At 31.1% G+C, this 16,874-nt stretch overlaps 1 protein-coding gene across 1 annotated transcript in view; it reads left to right on the top strand.

Annotated features, from left to right (window-relative positions):
- ASCC3 (activating signal cointegrator 1 complex subunit 3) overlaps nt 1–16,874 on the top strand; it is a 266,182-nt gene that overhangs the window by 18,948 nt on the left and 230,360 nt on the right. The window contains exon 4 of the mRNA XM_011360723.2: nt 7,426–7,982. Within this exon, the coding sequence (XP_011359025.1) occupies nt 7,426–7,982 (557 nt within the window). The remainder of the gene's footprint in view (nt 1–7,425; nt 7,983–16,874) is intronic.

Raw genomic sequence — 16,874 nt, forward strand, 5'->3', positions numbered from 1 at the left:
AGAATATAACAGGATTATCAATTTTCATGAAATATTTCAGACTAATAAAAATTAAAAATATAACAAATATTTGTGTATTCCCCATTAAGCTTAACACTCAGCTATCTTTTTCTCATATTTTCTTTTTAAGAAAATCTTAACCGATATGGTCAGAACTCCCTGCTCAGTCTCTGGTAACCAATATCATAAATATTAAAAATTTGGTATTCATCATTCTCATGTTCCTTTTTATATTTTATGCAATGTTTATACATTCACAAATGTATATGTTAGGGCTATATTCAACTCAGATATCAAGACCTACTCTAGTGACAAAGATATCAGATGAGTCTATTCATTTAATCAGACAAACTCTCACTGTAGGATTCAGCAGCTTTAAAATGTCATGGTCAAAGACTGCTAATGGATTGCCCTTCTCTTCACGTTTCTTGCCATTTATTCACCATATCTGCTCCAATTCTAACCATCATATCTGTTTACTAGGCGTTCCTTCCTTCAGTTTTTTGAGAGTAGATTATGTTGCTTGGTTTTCTAGCAATTGAACCACCTTTCCTGAAATAAACTACTTGCTTATAATTTATTTTTGGATGTATGGATGGACCCAGTAAGTTAATATTTTGTTTAGAATATTTGCCGCTATATTTTGTACCATCTTTATTTTGTTCTCAGTTTTAAGTTTTCATAAAATTATTTTCCTATAGCTTGGGATAATTTCAAGTTGCCATTACTGTATGTGGTACAAATTCAGTTCTGTCAGTTACTAGTGGGTAGCTAATACTAAATCTGTTTCTTCATATGGCAGTTATCATATGTATAATTGTGATGGGAAGCAGTACTACAAAGTGCCTAAAGTAAAACCTGTTAAATGGCTGTCAGTGAGTAATTTTATTATAACCTAGATGTACCAGTAGCCATTGGTAAACAAATAGTTGCTCTTATGGTTAAATATTTTGATAGATGTTTGTGCCCATTGATGGTGAGGTGCAAAAAGTGCACGAGCTTTGCTTCGGTAAGTCAGGAAGGAATTCGTAGAGAAGGAAACTTGGCACAGAATTAGATTGTGTTCTTATTGCTTCAGGGACAGAGGTGTTAAATTTATGCCCATATCACAAGAAAAAGTACAAAATAAAAACTGAATAACTTAATGAAAATGATGATTTTGCAAATGTATGGGTTGTATAAACAGGCAGTTCAGTTTACTTGAGGATATGGCAAAACAGCTATAAATTGAATGGATATTGTAGCAGTGGCAATAGTTGGAAATAGGGTCAATTCTTTATAGTTTGCTTTATTTTATCAGTATGTTATTCTTCATTTAGAAGTTATTATGATACTTTAGGCATAAGAAAATTTACCCTGTATTTCTTAGACGCATTTTTAGGGTTGCAGTTAATTTTCTTGATAGTATTACCAAGTATATTGCAAAACATCTGATTAATGGATGCTTTACCAACGTGTACACTTCAATCTTTTTTTAAACGTTTTTTTCTTAGATATTAAAAAAAATTTTAAATGTCAGTTAAATTTTGAAGAGCTATGTGATTTGTTCAAAGATAGTTTATTTCCTTACTGATGCTCAAAATAATGGATTTATTATAAGGAGCTTTTATTTAAAATCAAAACTTGTATATTAGCTGTTTGGTTGCTTGGAAATTCAATTTGTAATATGATGCAGGATTTTATAGTACTAGAAATGATAATATAATGACTGACTTAAAGTCTACACTGTAATGAATATACATAAAATTAAATTTTATAACGAATATACATAAAATTAAATGGTTGACTTTAAAGCATGAGGAATTGCCTTGAACTCTTTAATCTCTTGTACTACTCCTCTTTTTCTCTACCAAATATATTTCTCTATTTGCTTTCCTTTCATTTACTTACCCTGAAGGTAATAATTCCTATAAAAGTGTAGGAATAATCTTAACATTTAAGCAGTTCCTTCGAATTACTGTATTGAACATTTTTTGAGTATTTTGCCTACTTAATGTAAGGTTTTGCTGGAGGTGCTTCGATGCACAAGAGTTATACTCTGAAATAAATGAAGCTTATTAAGTTATATTACTGAGCCAGTTTTAAATATATATCACATAAATTGTTCAGTTTATTTCCCCAAAAAGCCATATAGTAAGTGCTTACCTCTGTTATAAGTTTGATAATTTGATTATTTGAAAGATGGTGTAATGTGGAAGAAAAAAATCTTGTCTTATTAGTGTGTTATTGAACTTCACTGAGTTTCTCTGTAAAATGAGGAAAATACTTGAAAGATTCATGTGACAATTTTAGATACTAGTTAAAAGACTATATTACCAGGCAGTAGAGGGGGAAAATGATGGAGGTAGGATGTGTATGTTTAAATCGAATCATTGTTTTTGTACTTTTTTATATGTAATACTGTCCTAGGAAAGTTGCTGGTACACATATTTTCCATATTTTATATATTTTTAAAAATAATTGTAAGTATTTAAAATACCAGTTAGTGAATCTTTATTCAGATATAACATATTTATAATAGCTTACTTGCCTTGCTGATATTTTTAACAGAATGAGCTTAAGTTGACACTGATGCAGTGTTATGATATTAATGATATTTGTAGTTGCAGATCAAGTGTCTGGGTTAAATTGGACATTTAGAGTTTGGACATAACATGAAAAAATAAATTTGACTGTTTTGAATATTTCAGTATTAAAAAATAAGTGTAAAAGATATTTGTAAAATATTTTCTGCTAACATTGAAGATTTAAATGGTCAAGGAACTCATTTATTGACAACTTCTAAATTGGACATTTGGCTAATAAGGATGCAGCCAGTCGATGGATATTTTATTCAATTAAAATTTTCTACTCGTTACTTTTTAAGAATTCCTCCGCTATTAAGGTAGGCTATTTTAAAAAGTTACAATTTACAGCCCTTTAATTATTAATATTTTGCAATCAAAGGAAAATATAGAAGTAAATTATGTGTTGAGAATAGTCATCACTCAACTCTGATTTTAAAAATTGTTTTATATTACAGTAATTCATTACCAATTATATCTTTAGAGCTTACTGTACATTTCACACATCTCATTTGCTCTCACTATAACTGTGAAGAGGGCAGCACAAGTGTTTATTATTAATAAAAAGTATTTCTAGTGTATCTCTAGTTTATTCTAAGTGTATCTCTTTAAACATGTTGCAGTTGAAGTATCAGGTGCATAAAGCCAGTTTTCTGGTTTACAGTCTCTTGTCAGTGTTTTATGGATAGAAAATTAGATATACAAGTGGCTAGGTATCACCAGAATAGCTTTTTTAAAGGAAGATATTCAGTTAATCCAACACATTTAATTTTAGATAAAATGTAAGAAAATGAGAACACAATTACGTATTACAAATTTCCACTCTGGAAGTGTACTACACTTGTTTTCCCGTGCCTCCCCACTACTTCCTTTGAAGTGGCAAATGTGTGCTGGTTCACCAGGCTGATGAAGAGGAGAAGCACTTAGATTTCCCTTCTAATTCTGGTTTGTTGAAGGTAATTGGGGCCTGCCAGAGCTTTGACAAGTGAGACATCTGATTGCATTTATTCTCTTCATATGTTTTTTTCTATGTTTTACAAACATTTTCATATATTTCAGTCACCAAAAGATCTAAGTGTTGGCTTCGTGTGTGGGCTATACTAGTAAATTGGGGTGACTTCTTTGTCACTCTCTACCCTGTCTGGGGCCACAATTCTCTGCTCTCATCCTGAGCTGTTTTCTTATCCTGGTGATCTAGTAACAGCTGGGTCCCTTGTGGCACCTATGTCATCACTTGCGGACGGAGCACTGGAAGGCGTATCTTGGCTCCGGGAGGGGAAGATGCAGGCACATGTGTGGTTGCTGGAAGGTGTTCTAGCACCCCAGAGAAGTAATCTCTTTGTTAGATAACCAACAGTGGCACAAATGCTATTTATGATGCTTCTCAACAATCGGAACTTCCACACTCTCAACTAACTTGGTGCAGAAATGTTGAGAAACTGCTTGATTTGTGAATACCTCTTTCCGTTAGTGGCAATCCAGCTGAAAGATGTGCTAGAGTAGGTTGTGCAGAAGAGTTAGTAATTAGGCAGGGGGTTAACATTTATGAAGCACCATTATCCAATTAATTTTAGGAGGTATAGAAAGAAAGGATATGGATGTATTTTCTTTTTCTTAATTTCGATTAATAATTACCATTTTAAAGTTATTCTAGGCCAGTGGTTTTCAAAATGTAGTTCCCATATTAGCCTCATCAGCATCTCCTTGGAGCTTGCTGGAAATGCAGACTCTCAGGCTCCATCCCAGGTCGAGTGAATCTGAAACTCTGGGGCAGAAGTCCCACGATCTGGGTTTTAAACAAGACCTCCTGTGATTCTGATGCACATTCTATTTGAGAACCAATGGTCTAAGGAAAGATCATGTTGCCTTCTAAGTAAGTATACAAGCAAAATGAGCACAAGATATAGTAAATAAACATTAATTTCAAACATTTTTAAATTTTCTAAAAATTGCCTTCTCAGAATGATTGTCCTCAAAGTACTTTCAGCTATAAAGTGCTGAGATATGGCTCTAAAAGCTATGTAAACTTGACATTTTGCATCTTACAGTTAGTAAAATCCACAAAATCAATGTGTCTACTAAAAATAGTTTACAGTCAGGCATTTCTGAGTTGAGGTATTTATCAGCTTTCTTTGAATAACATTTTTCTAAAACTTAAATGGAGGACTGCATTAATTTCATTTTAAAATTTAACCTTATCCAATAAGCTTTTGAGTAATATAATAGCCTGTGATCAAAGGAAAACACTTTCTAGAGACATTTCCTTACTAATGCAAGTTTTCACTAAAATTTGTCTTTCCTAAATATCGTTCTTTACTAGAGAGCCTTTTAAATGGTAAGAATTAAGCCAATTGTAGATAATTTTGATTGAATGGTTTTGACTTAACATGAATCACATGAATATTCTTTCTTAAAGAAGTTACAGTTTAGGGTTTTCTGATTTTTTTTCCCCCAAATTCTAACATTGCCTCATTATCAAAATGGTAATCTTTTGTTATTGTTGTTATTGAATCAATAAATAAAATTTGTGAAACATGAAAGTTTTTTAAGTTGATGTTATTTTTGAAATTTTATAGATGAAAGTCAGGCTCGTTAGAAATTTGAAACCCTGAAAAAATTGTTTTTGACCTTTGTATATGTTTCTATGAGCCTGCAGTCATTTTCTTTTCTTCAAAAGTGAACTAATAACTTATTTTTCTCCCCCTTACTATACTGTGGAGGTTATTACATGGCAGGATATAGGGATCCACTGCATTGTTGAATGCAATATATGGCTTTAATGTAGTTTAACCACTGACCTAATAATGGTTGTTTAATTTAATTTTACTTATGGTAATAAATTAAGACTATTTTTTCTTTTATTTATTTATTTCCTAAGGTGATTTTTTTTAATTTATTTTTTATTTAGTAAGTGAGAGTTAGAGATAAATCTACTTTCTAGCAATTTACAGGGCATCTAAGTGGTACAATGGAAAGAACTTTGTTTAGGAGTTGGAAGTCTGCTTTCAATCTTGTGTAATAACTAAATAGCTGTTTGATCTTTCCCAAATTTAACTCTGAGTCTCCACTGTAGCACCTTTAAGACAATTTTGTTAGAATTGAGATAATTTAATGTAAAAGTTCTTAAGTTGTTTAAGAAAAATCCTGAGATTCAAAATGGTAATATCTTTACAAAGAATATTTACAATCTTAGATGTAAAATGAGTTTGTAAATGTCAATTTCATTTTTTTCTCAGACTTTAGTAGTCCCAAACCTGTTGAATTATCACCTTTAGAATTATCACAGTCCCTGAAGTATCCAAAAGCTAAGTTCTCAAAGCATTATATATAGACCGAATAAGTAAAATATATGTAAATGCTATTCAGTTAATTTATATAAAAGCATTGTTTAATTTAGAGAAGATTTTGTCATGTATTTTTCTAAATTTTAAAGGATATATCAGCTGGTGTTTTGTAAATTCTTTAAAATTGTAAAAATAGTCTTCATACTTGAAGAAATTGGAAATAATAGACACACATTGCAAAATTGCTTATCTTCATTCATGTAAGTTGTTAATTTTCTACACACATGTATAAACATATATAATAAGTTATTGAGGCAGTGTGGTATAGTTTAAGAACACTAGTCTTGTGTTACTGAGGCCGAGATTCAGTTTAATTCAGCAAATATCTTTGGAGGCACCAATTTTGGGCACCTATTTTGGGCTAAGTCTAGTGAGGGAATATAACAATATACACAATGTAGTAACTCACCTTGAAAGAGACAATTGAGTTGATTTCTGAAACATGGGGAGGATTTGAACAACCAGAGCACTTGAGGAAGATTAAAGGCATGGAAATAAGCATAGAAAGGGACAGGCACTGGTTCTTGGATGTTAAGAAATCCTTGTTGGTTGGAGCAGGAAATGTATAATAGCCAATATGGCTAGAAGAAAAGGATGGGGTCGGCTCCTGATGTGACTTGAACACAGAGTGTAGGAATTGGATCTAAATTACTGAGCTATAGTGAGTTGCTCAAGATTTATGATTAATGATATGATTGGGTTCAGGAAGATACTAGTGTGTTAATTATATTACTAACTTTACCGGTATTACTTTAGGTAAGTCACATTGACTTTCGAAGCCTTCTGAAGATTGAAAGTCTTTTTTCTGCTTTAAGAATGTTCTTTGAATTCTATGACACCAATACAGGTGTTGTTTCTTTTAATTTGAGAAAATCAGATATGAGAAATTAATGCCTTAATTTAGGGCAGCTCCTTTACTTCCTCTTCCTTTGTTAAGGAATTTACTTCTGAACTCTTAAACAGCAGATTTCTTTTATGTTTTATAATATGGCTAAGTTTATTTTTAAAAATTCTATTTATATCCATCTTTGATGGTATTAAATGTTTTTGAATGAAAACCATATAAATCTATTTCTTGCCATCTCAGATTTACAGTACAAATTAGAAAATTATAAATCTCTTGAGGTTTCCTTCCATCTCCAAAAGTCCTTAATTCAGATTTTTGTACCTTATTTTGCTTTATTTAAGTAGCACATCGAATCAATTTTAACATTCAGTTTTAGATAAGTTTTAGCTAATGCTAAAATTGTTTTTAGATAGAGGAAAAGGATTGTTATTAGGTAGTTTCTGTACTTAAATATAGAATAATTACTGATAATTGTTTATTTACCTAATATAGTTTGTTAGGAATTTGAGAATGTACTTAAAGGGATTTTGCAGCTCCTAAATTGGTTATCTTTATCAATATGTTTTCACTGTTGGATTTACTCAGAGGAATATTGGTAGTAGTTTTTTTGAAATGGTAACTTGAACTATGATTCAGTAGTGTTAATACTGTTTCTTTTGTATTTGAATAGTTGGAATGGATAATGGAAAAGAAGAAATTGAAAGTGCGGCTGCATTTCTCTTCAAGACATTTCACTTGAAGGACTCTGTTGGTCACAACGAGACAAAGACGATCAAACGGATGTTTGGTCCCTTTCCGTCATCGTCTGCCACTGCAGCTTGTAATGCTACTAATAGAATTACTTCTCATTTTCATCAAGACAGTCTTACTGCTCTTGTCCAGATGACAGAGGAATGTGGTGATAGAGTTTTATTTGGTAAAAATTTAGCATTTTCATTTGACATGTATGATTTGGACCACTTTGATGAACTGCCAATAAATGGTGAGTCCCAGAAAACTATAAGCTTAGATTACAAGAAGTTTCTGAATGAACATTTGCAGGATCATTCCACCCCAGAAGTCAAGCCCGTGGAAAAAACAAACGACTCCTTTTTGTGGTGTGAAGTTGAGAAGTACTTAAATGCAACTTTAAATGAAATGGCCGAAGCAACAAGAATAGAAGATCTTTGCTGTACTTTGTATGATATGCTTGCTTCTGTTAAAACTGGTGATGAACTTCAGAATGAGGTATAGTTGAAGTTATTGAAGTTTTATACTAATGTGAACTACCTTAATGAAATAGCTTTTTTAAACATAAGGAAAAAAAACCATATTTCTTGAATATTGTGCTTCGATAGTCAACTATGTAGCCAAATGGTTTTACATACTAGGCTTGTTTATTTTTTCACTAGGTGGTTGTAGGAGGACTGTGAGTGTGATGAATAATGAAAGAGTTAGAGGGCAGTTGTTAGGGTGTCCACGTGTCCTGGCTACTGGGACCGTCCTAGTTAAATCTGTGGTTAACCTGTAATAATTAAGAGTGCCCCTTCTCCAAAAAGTGTATAGGTTTGAATGATGAATTATATGGTTACTTGAGTAATAACATTTGTATAGCATTTTATATTTCTAAGTGTTCATTGATGAAAATACAATAAACTTCAAATTATTAGAAATTCTATCTATATATTACGTGACTTACTGTTTTAGAAAAGTATTTTTGACTAGTTTTTATGTTCGAAAGAAAAAGCATTGAAAAACAAACTGATCTAGAAATCATTGGACTATTTTATATTGTTCAAGCAAAAAATGTCTTTATAAGTTTTTTTATATCACACAAAGGAAAACATTTTAATTCCTTTCTATGCCATGATTTGGTTATGTTATTCAAAATGATGAATTATTCTTACTGTTACATGAAGTTTATCATGAAAGGATTATTTTTGCTCTCAGTATTGGCATTATATTCCTTTCCTGGTATAAATTTAAAATAATGTCAGCTCAATTTTAATACTCAATAAATTGATAACGTATTTGATGAAGGGTTAAGAAAGATGGCATACTATTGTAGAAAGGGCAGAGATTTTGAAATCAGATAGTCCTTCCTTTGCTTGCCACTTACTGGTTTTGAGACTTTAGGTAATTGAATCTCCTAGAAGCTGTTTTCTTCTTGGGCTGTCTCAAGGAGATACGAATACAAAGGTTAAAGAATTTATATAAGCCTTAAATAAGGTTATCATGTGTGAAAAAAGTAGCATTTGGCAAATGATTATTATATAGTAGCTGTGATCATTTTTGTTACTATTATTTGAATTAAGAATTTTTAAATCACATATATCAGTCAAGGATAAAAGAAAAATTATTTTTTTCCTAGAGAAAAATTATTTTAGGGAATTAGCTAAATAGGTAGTAGAGAACTAAATCCATGGTAGTGATAACTATTATGCTGATCAACTATACTTTGGAAGTAAGGTATCATATTGTTAATTCAGTCATCAGTTTCATTAACCTCGACTATTTTACACTTGGTTTAACATACAGATGTAGTTCACATTCATTCATAAATGGATTTTCTCTAACATTCTGAAAACATTTAAAAAATTTATGACAAATTTATGATTTATTAAGAAAATTTTACTAATATTTGCTTATCATTTTTCTATTATAATTATAGTAAATTAAAACTTACAAATGTCAAATTAATGGGAATTTTACTTTCTGTGTAAGCCATAAAACTATTTTTTTACTTCTGAATATGAGGTTTGTATTTCTTAGTCCTCAACACAATTTTTATGTATGTAACTGATTGTTGGAGAGAGAATCTTTTCTGGTTCTAAAGACTTTTTCATAATCTTCTTCATTGCAAGGTTAGACTTAATTTATGCATCTATCCATTTATCATCTATTTGTTATATGCTTACTATTTATTAGGTACAGTTCTAGTTACTAGACATAAAAGAATGAATAAGATAGCAACCTTGCTCTCAGGAAATTGTTTAGTAGGAGGAAACATATCAATAAGTAATTCTGATACTCAAATACCATAGGTATAATGATACTATATACAAAGAAAATGGGGGCCTTAAAGAACCAGTCATAGATTTTGTAGGAGGGTTAGTATTGTAGGAAAAATATTTATAAAGGAGTTAAGCTAGAGCCAAGTCTTAAAAACATGGCTAGATTTAACTTAAGTGGACCAGAAAGGTAGAGAGCGTATGTTAGGTGTGGAAAGAACATGCTGTGTTTAGAGTTGCAGTCTGTACGGTGAGGGTGCAGGATGCAGAAGAGGGTATGGTGAGAGACAAGGGTGGGTGGATAGGTAAGGGCCAAGTAAGGTAAGGCTTTGTATACCTTATTAAGGTGTATTATAAGCCACGCTAAAATCTATAGATACACTCTGTGTGGTCTGGTTCAATAATTTTTCAACTAAGGTTTAATGGACAGTGTAACATGTGAGTATTTCACATTCTACCAGTGGCTTAAGTAGTAGAATTTTAAGTGGTTCATCCCTTCAGTGTTTTGGTTTTTTCCATCTGTGAATGAAAATAAACAATCATAATTTTTTTGTTTTATAGCATAGGTTATTCATACTTTTATATTAGATCTCTTTCTGTACAATTCTGTTGTGTCATAGCAAATTTTGTGTATAATTTTGGAGGAATGATTCAATATAAAAATGTTTCAATACAGTCACTCTTGACCATTCTTAATTTTCACTTTAGGGTGTGCTATACCTTACATATTATCTATTTACTATTTTTTTATGTTACATATATATTTTTCATTTTATTTTTAAAAGTTTTTTTTTATTGTGACTGGTTAACAAAATCTCATAAGTTTCAGATGTACAATTTAACAATAAGGCATGTATATATATTGCATTTCATGTTCACCACCCATAGTTAAATTTCTTTTTGTTTACTTTTAAATCCCTCACTTAAGCCTGGAAAAAATATAATTGAAAGAGTAATCAGTAACTATGTGATAGCATAGTTAATTTCCATTTCTTCTTGAGCTTTTAGTTAACTCTATGAAATAGGAATATTTAAATAACCACGTTGTATTCTGTTGCTCCAGAAATTTAGCGGAACCATAGGAACATATTTTTACATTTAACTTTAAAGACGTATACTAAAAGCTATGTGCAAGCCGAAGGCATTTTTGCTCAACATGATTTCTCAATTCTGAATTTAGCTTAGTGACCTAATGACTGTTGATAAAGCTGTTTTTAACGCTGACTATTTAAAGTCTTTTTTTTCCCCTCAAGATCTTTGTTATTGAATTAGTATTGGAAGCATGAGAATAACAAGTGTATGCATGTAATGACATTTACCACAGAGATTGTGCAAGAGAGGTTTTAGTGTGAAACATACAGAGAAAAATAATTTTGATGATAATAGTAATAAAAATGAGGCTACATTTGAGTGCCTACTATATGACATAGTGCTTTATGTGCATCACTTAATCCTTAACAGCAATGCTTTGAGGTAGGCAGTCCTGGATTAAAAACTGTTAGAAACCCTAAGCACTGAAAAGGTTGCACTGTGAGGCACTTCTTCTCTCCCAAAAGGTTTTTTTTTCTTTTTTTTAAAGCATGCTAAAGCAAACAGAAAGTCTAATAAAATTTCGTTTTTACCATTGTGGCTAAGTTGCTGTCTTTTTCAAACATCAGATTCTTTTTTAAAAAAAGTTTTTCTCATTTTTTGGTGCCTCTGCTTTGTGATACTTTAAAAGAAATGTTTGCCTTATGGAATAGTGCTCACTGGAGGTATTTTTATAGAGATGTTGAGAAGTTTGCTCAAGATTACAGAATAAGTAGTGGATCCAAGATTTAATTTTAGACATATAGACTCCAGTGTGTACTTTCTTTGCCAAGAAGTAGATCTATACATTTTCGTGTATTTGGTGCTTTGAAACATCAAGCACTTAAAATATGTTAGGAATCTTTGGCATTGACTCCTTTTTTAAAAATTATTGGGGTGACATTGGTTAATAAAACCTCTTAATTCACGATTTCTTTAGAAACAATGTTTTTCCTTTTTATAGAGTTCCAAACATGGAATTGACTAAAATAAGAGAAAGGATAAAACCTCAAGACGCTGTTAAAGATGAGTTTTAATATTTCTGCAGGAGTTACATTTAAAATATTTTCATGCTATGTTCTTGTGGGTATTGAACTAACGAAACAGCCCACTTAGGTTTCCCAGTACCATCTTCTCTTTTCCTTCTCTGTCTTGTACCTGTAATTCACTCCTAAGGGCTTTTCTTCTTTTCACTTCTGACTTATGCTAATTTCTCTGTTAAGGCTGTTGTCATGATTAAGCTTTTAAATTTGGGCTAGAGAAATTTTAAGGTTCTTTGCTCTCAAGATTTATTTACTTAAAAAAAAAGATTTATTTACTTTAGAAAATATTTGTTAAAGTTAGTACATTTTAATCACCAGAAGGAAATAAGACTTGAACATTCCATGTTATTTTTTTAATCAGGACCCATCCATTATTGGTAAAAACATCTTCCTGCTGCTGCTGTTTCATAATCAGAATAGGTTTAGTAGTGACAGATTTAGTCCTACTGGGATCATATAGTTGAACTTTAACAGAAACTTTCCCCCTAGAAAATAATGGTATTATTAATAACAGCAAAACTACCATGTTTTGAGTGCCAGGCTGGACCAGGCTGTCTCACTTAACATAACCAGTTTTCTTCACAGTCCTTCAAGGTGGGGCGGTATCGTCTGTATAAAGATGGGGAAAAAAAGACGGAGGTTCACTTGTTTTCTAAAGTCACAAACCAAGACAGTGGTAGAAAGTCTGGGACTTTATCTCATTGTAGGCCTACTGTTCCTATCTAGTATGCCATCATATTTGAAGAGTTGGGCATTTAACTGACAAGGCTCTCTAAAGGAATTTTTTTTTCTTATAAAACCAGGTCAAATTCCATCTCTGTCCGCTTACCTGTTGACTGTGGACAGGTTACTAAGCCCTTGTGTACCTCAGTTCCCTAATTTGTAAAGTATTTGCTTCACAATGTTGCTGTGAGGATTTGTGAAATAATATAGACGAAGTACTTAGCATAATGTTTCACTCAAATGTTAACTTCCACATTAATGAGCATCATATATTTGCACATATTAATGTGTTATTAGAGTGTGTTACCTTATAATAAATTTATAAGTAAATTTTTATGTCTTCTATATAGATGTTTCAAGCAATTAAATGATGTTTAAGGGCTAGGTTTTAATTCAGAGAATTTTTACTACTTTCTGTTTTGCTTTTTCAAGTCTCACTATCCTAAGGAAAAGCTTTTATTCAATTTTTGAAATCAGTTATGATTTTAACAGTCTTTGGTAAAATAGAAAAGGTGTTTAAAAAATAGAAGAATATTGGAGATGTATTGGTGTATACTATATAGCTCTTGGTATTATTTCAGTAGTAAGTACTGTTTGCAGAGTTATTAATACTAATGTAAATATTGATGGAGTTGTGTAATCAGTTCTTAGAAAAAGTGAATTTTGAGTTGTACTGATATGATTATAGTTTGCTTTTGTGCAGATGAGACTCATTCTTTATAGCATTTCTGATTTGATGTTTGCTGTTAGCATTATCCCTTGACTCTATGCAGATGGCATTATTTGACCTATACAAATTCATTTCTGAACCTATCCTTGTTCCAGATATGTGCCTGATCCTAAGAAGGAGGAGTTATTTGATTAGGTTGTCTTCTGAGGGAAGACTATTTTTTGATACTCATTTGCATTATAAATGATTCCAGTATCCCTTGAAATCTTGATGTAGAATAATTAGTATGATTTAATACAGTGGTTCTTTGTTCTCAAAACTCCTTTACACTCTTAAAAATTACTGAGGACCTTTTAGAGCTTTATGTTATTTATCCGTATATTCTATTGATATTTATTGTATTATAAATTAAAGCAAAAATTTTAAAATATTAAATGCTTAAATGATTGTTTAGTAAATCATTTAAAACAAAACTAAATCTACATTAAAGTAAATCTATTATATCAATACTAAATTTATTAAATTTATAAATAAAATTAATAAAAATAACTTCTAAAATTAAGAAATATATAGTATTAAAAGTGGCATTGTATTACTTCTTTCATATCATTTCAATGTCTAGCTTATTAGAAGACAACTAGATTTGCATATCTTCTTCTACATTTGGTCTGTTGTGATATCACTGAACATTATGTAGCATCTCCAAAACTTCACTCACTTTATAGGGTGAAAATGAAAGAGGCAAATAATATTTTGGTTATATTATGAAAATAATTTTGACCTCATGGCCTTCTGAAAGGATCTTGGAGATTCCAGACCACACTTTTAAGAACCACTGATTTAATATATATACTACAATTCGATAAGAAGGGTATAGTGTTTTTGGTACCTGGAATAAGGTATTTGAAATATTGTGCAGAAATATGAAAAAGCTCTTCTGTTGTGTTGTACATTCTTTTTTTAGTAGTCTTAGTACTGATTAGGAGGGTACCAACATCAACCAGGGTGGATGTAAAATAGTGTCTCTTCAGCTGTGAGAATGAAATATATGCTGCTTTTTTGTATAATCTTTCCACCAAATAATCAGAAGAGCCTCCCAAGTCTGAGTAGAGAGTTGCCATTGGGTAAGATTATACTTTAAGACTTAGAGAATGTTTTTAGTATCATAGCATTTCCCCACCCAATGTAGTATTTGTGTGTCTAGTATTCTATCCAAATAACGATGCCCATATAATGTCTGCTTATTTTAATGAAGGTTTTTTTTTTTTTTTTTTCCAAAAGGCATCCTTTCCCTTTCTTCAGTGGTTCTCTTATAACTTATTTGTTTTGCTAAACTGTTACTACTACAATTATTCTGCCATTTGGTCCTGTATCTATACAGTGTGGCAACAAAGTCATAGATACCTATTCTTTTACATGTCTATGTTTTAGACATATGATGGCAGTTACATTTTCTCTTCTTTAGTCTTTTTTTTTTTTCCAAACTCCTTCAGTTTTCCTCTATGTTGACATCAATCCATTATCAACACAATTTGGATACAGTTGTTCAGTGCTCCGTAAATCTAACAACACTGACATGTAGAACACTTTTCATTATCTTGTCTTCAAAAATATCAAACTTTTAGTTGCTTTGCCCATCTAAGAACAACTAACCTAATAATTTTAGATGAAAAAGAATTAAGACTACAGCTGACCCTGGAACAACATGGAGGTTTATAACCCTGCAGAGTTTATACCCCTGCTGACCTACTGTGCAGTAGAAAATCCACATATAACTTTTGACTCCCCGCCAAATTGCTAAGATCCCACTGTTGATTGCAAGCCTTAGAGATAACATAAACAGTAGATCAACACATATTTGTATGTTATATGTAGCATATACTGTATTCTTACAATAAAGTAAGCTAGAGAAAAGAAAATGTTATTAAGAAAATAAGAGAAAATACGTTTACAGTATTTTGAAAAAATTTCCATATAAGTAGATCCATGCAGTTCAAAGCCATGTTGTTCAAGGGTCAACTGTATTTTCTCATGAAACTTGATGAATCTTGTTCTTTGTTTTGTTACATTGCTATATGTTGATGTTAAGTTGACAGTTAAGTAATTTTCACAGTCTACCATTTTTATCTTGTCCTTTTTCTTTTTTTTAAATTGGGAAGTTTTGCCTTTATCTGGAAATTCTGTTTTTCTCCATTATTTCTCATATATAGCAGTGATTCTGCGATCAGATCTGTAAACAGTTCCTGAAACTTGGGGTATGTTGCATCAGGATCTGAATATCTGAACTTATTTGAAGAGGCTAGGTATTCCTACCACTTTTTCCCTTACCATAGGTAGCATTCAATATATATGATATTTGTTCTACTCTTCCCTGTTTTAAGCTAATATGTTCTTTGTAGGAATCAATACATGCCAAGTGAAAATAGAATGTTTCTCCTGTCTTCCCCAAGGAATGAACATGTTTTGGTTTTATTTCCTTGCTTCAAACATTGATAAAAGGACTGTTTTGTTATTTCCCCAGTTTTGTATGCCTAGATTTTTTTTAGAGATTTAACTTTATAGTTTTTTAAAAAACATAAAATATCAATATATTTTTTTATTGTGATTTTACTGCATTTTCTCTCATGTTCCTCTAAATTTTTTTAGTTTATAGCTACTTTGTTAGCCATAGTGTTTTATTAGGATCCAGTCAATTATTTTTTCTCTTATTTTTTTCAGGATTGTGGTGGGAAACATAAAAAAAAGGTTTTAATGCTATTTCATTTTTTAATGCCACCTATTGTTTTTTGTACAACTTTATCTTTCTAATTTTGAAAAAATATATTGTAGAAAATTTAGAGCGCCCTTATACACAATACAGGAAGTAAGTCATCTGTAATCTTACAACTGTTCAGCCACAGCCACTGTACATATTTTGGAGTTTATATATTTTAAAATATTAGTACTTTAAAAATAGGTCATACAATAAATTTAATTTTAAACCATTTTTATGACACTATTGTATAATACATTTTAATGGCTGCAGAGTATTACATTTATCACCATATCCTAGTTTATTAAATTAATACATTGCTGTTGAAGATTTATTATATCTAGCTTTGTCCTATTATAAATAACATTGTAATAAAACTCTTATGCTAAATATTTGCTCATACATATTTTTCCCTTGAATATATTCTATCAGTGAAAATGTTACATCCGAAAGTACTGACAAAATACTGAAAGAATCTACCAGTGTACATTTCTGCCTCTAATGTATGAGTGTGCCTGTACTAAAACCTTTGCCATTTCTATATATTTTGCTTAAAAAGAAAATCCTTGCCTATTTAACAGAGGGGAAATGGTATTTCACTGTTTTAATTACATTTTTTATTATTACAGAGGTTAAAGTGGGTTTTTTTTCATATATTTTAGGCCATGTACTGTTGTGAGAATTGCCAGTTTTTCATTCAATGAAGTCGAATTACTTTAGAAGAGATTTATAAGGAGTTTTTTGCTTTTTTTTTTTTTTTTTTTCTACAGATGTTTGAAGTGTTCAAGTACGCAAGTCTATATCCATCTTTTCATTTTGGTGTCTTTCTTTGGTATTATGCTTATAAAGGCAACCCCCAAGACATTTAAAAAA

The sequence above is a fragment of the Pteropus vampyrus genome, unplaced genomic scaffold, assembly GCF_000151845.1.
Source record: "Pteropus vampyrus isolate Shadow unplaced genomic scaffold, Pvam_2.0 Scaffold58, whole genome shotgun sequence".
Taxonomy (NCBI): domain Eukaryota; kingdom Metazoa; phylum Chordata; class Mammalia; order Chiroptera; family Pteropodidae; genus Pteropus; species Pteropus vampyrus.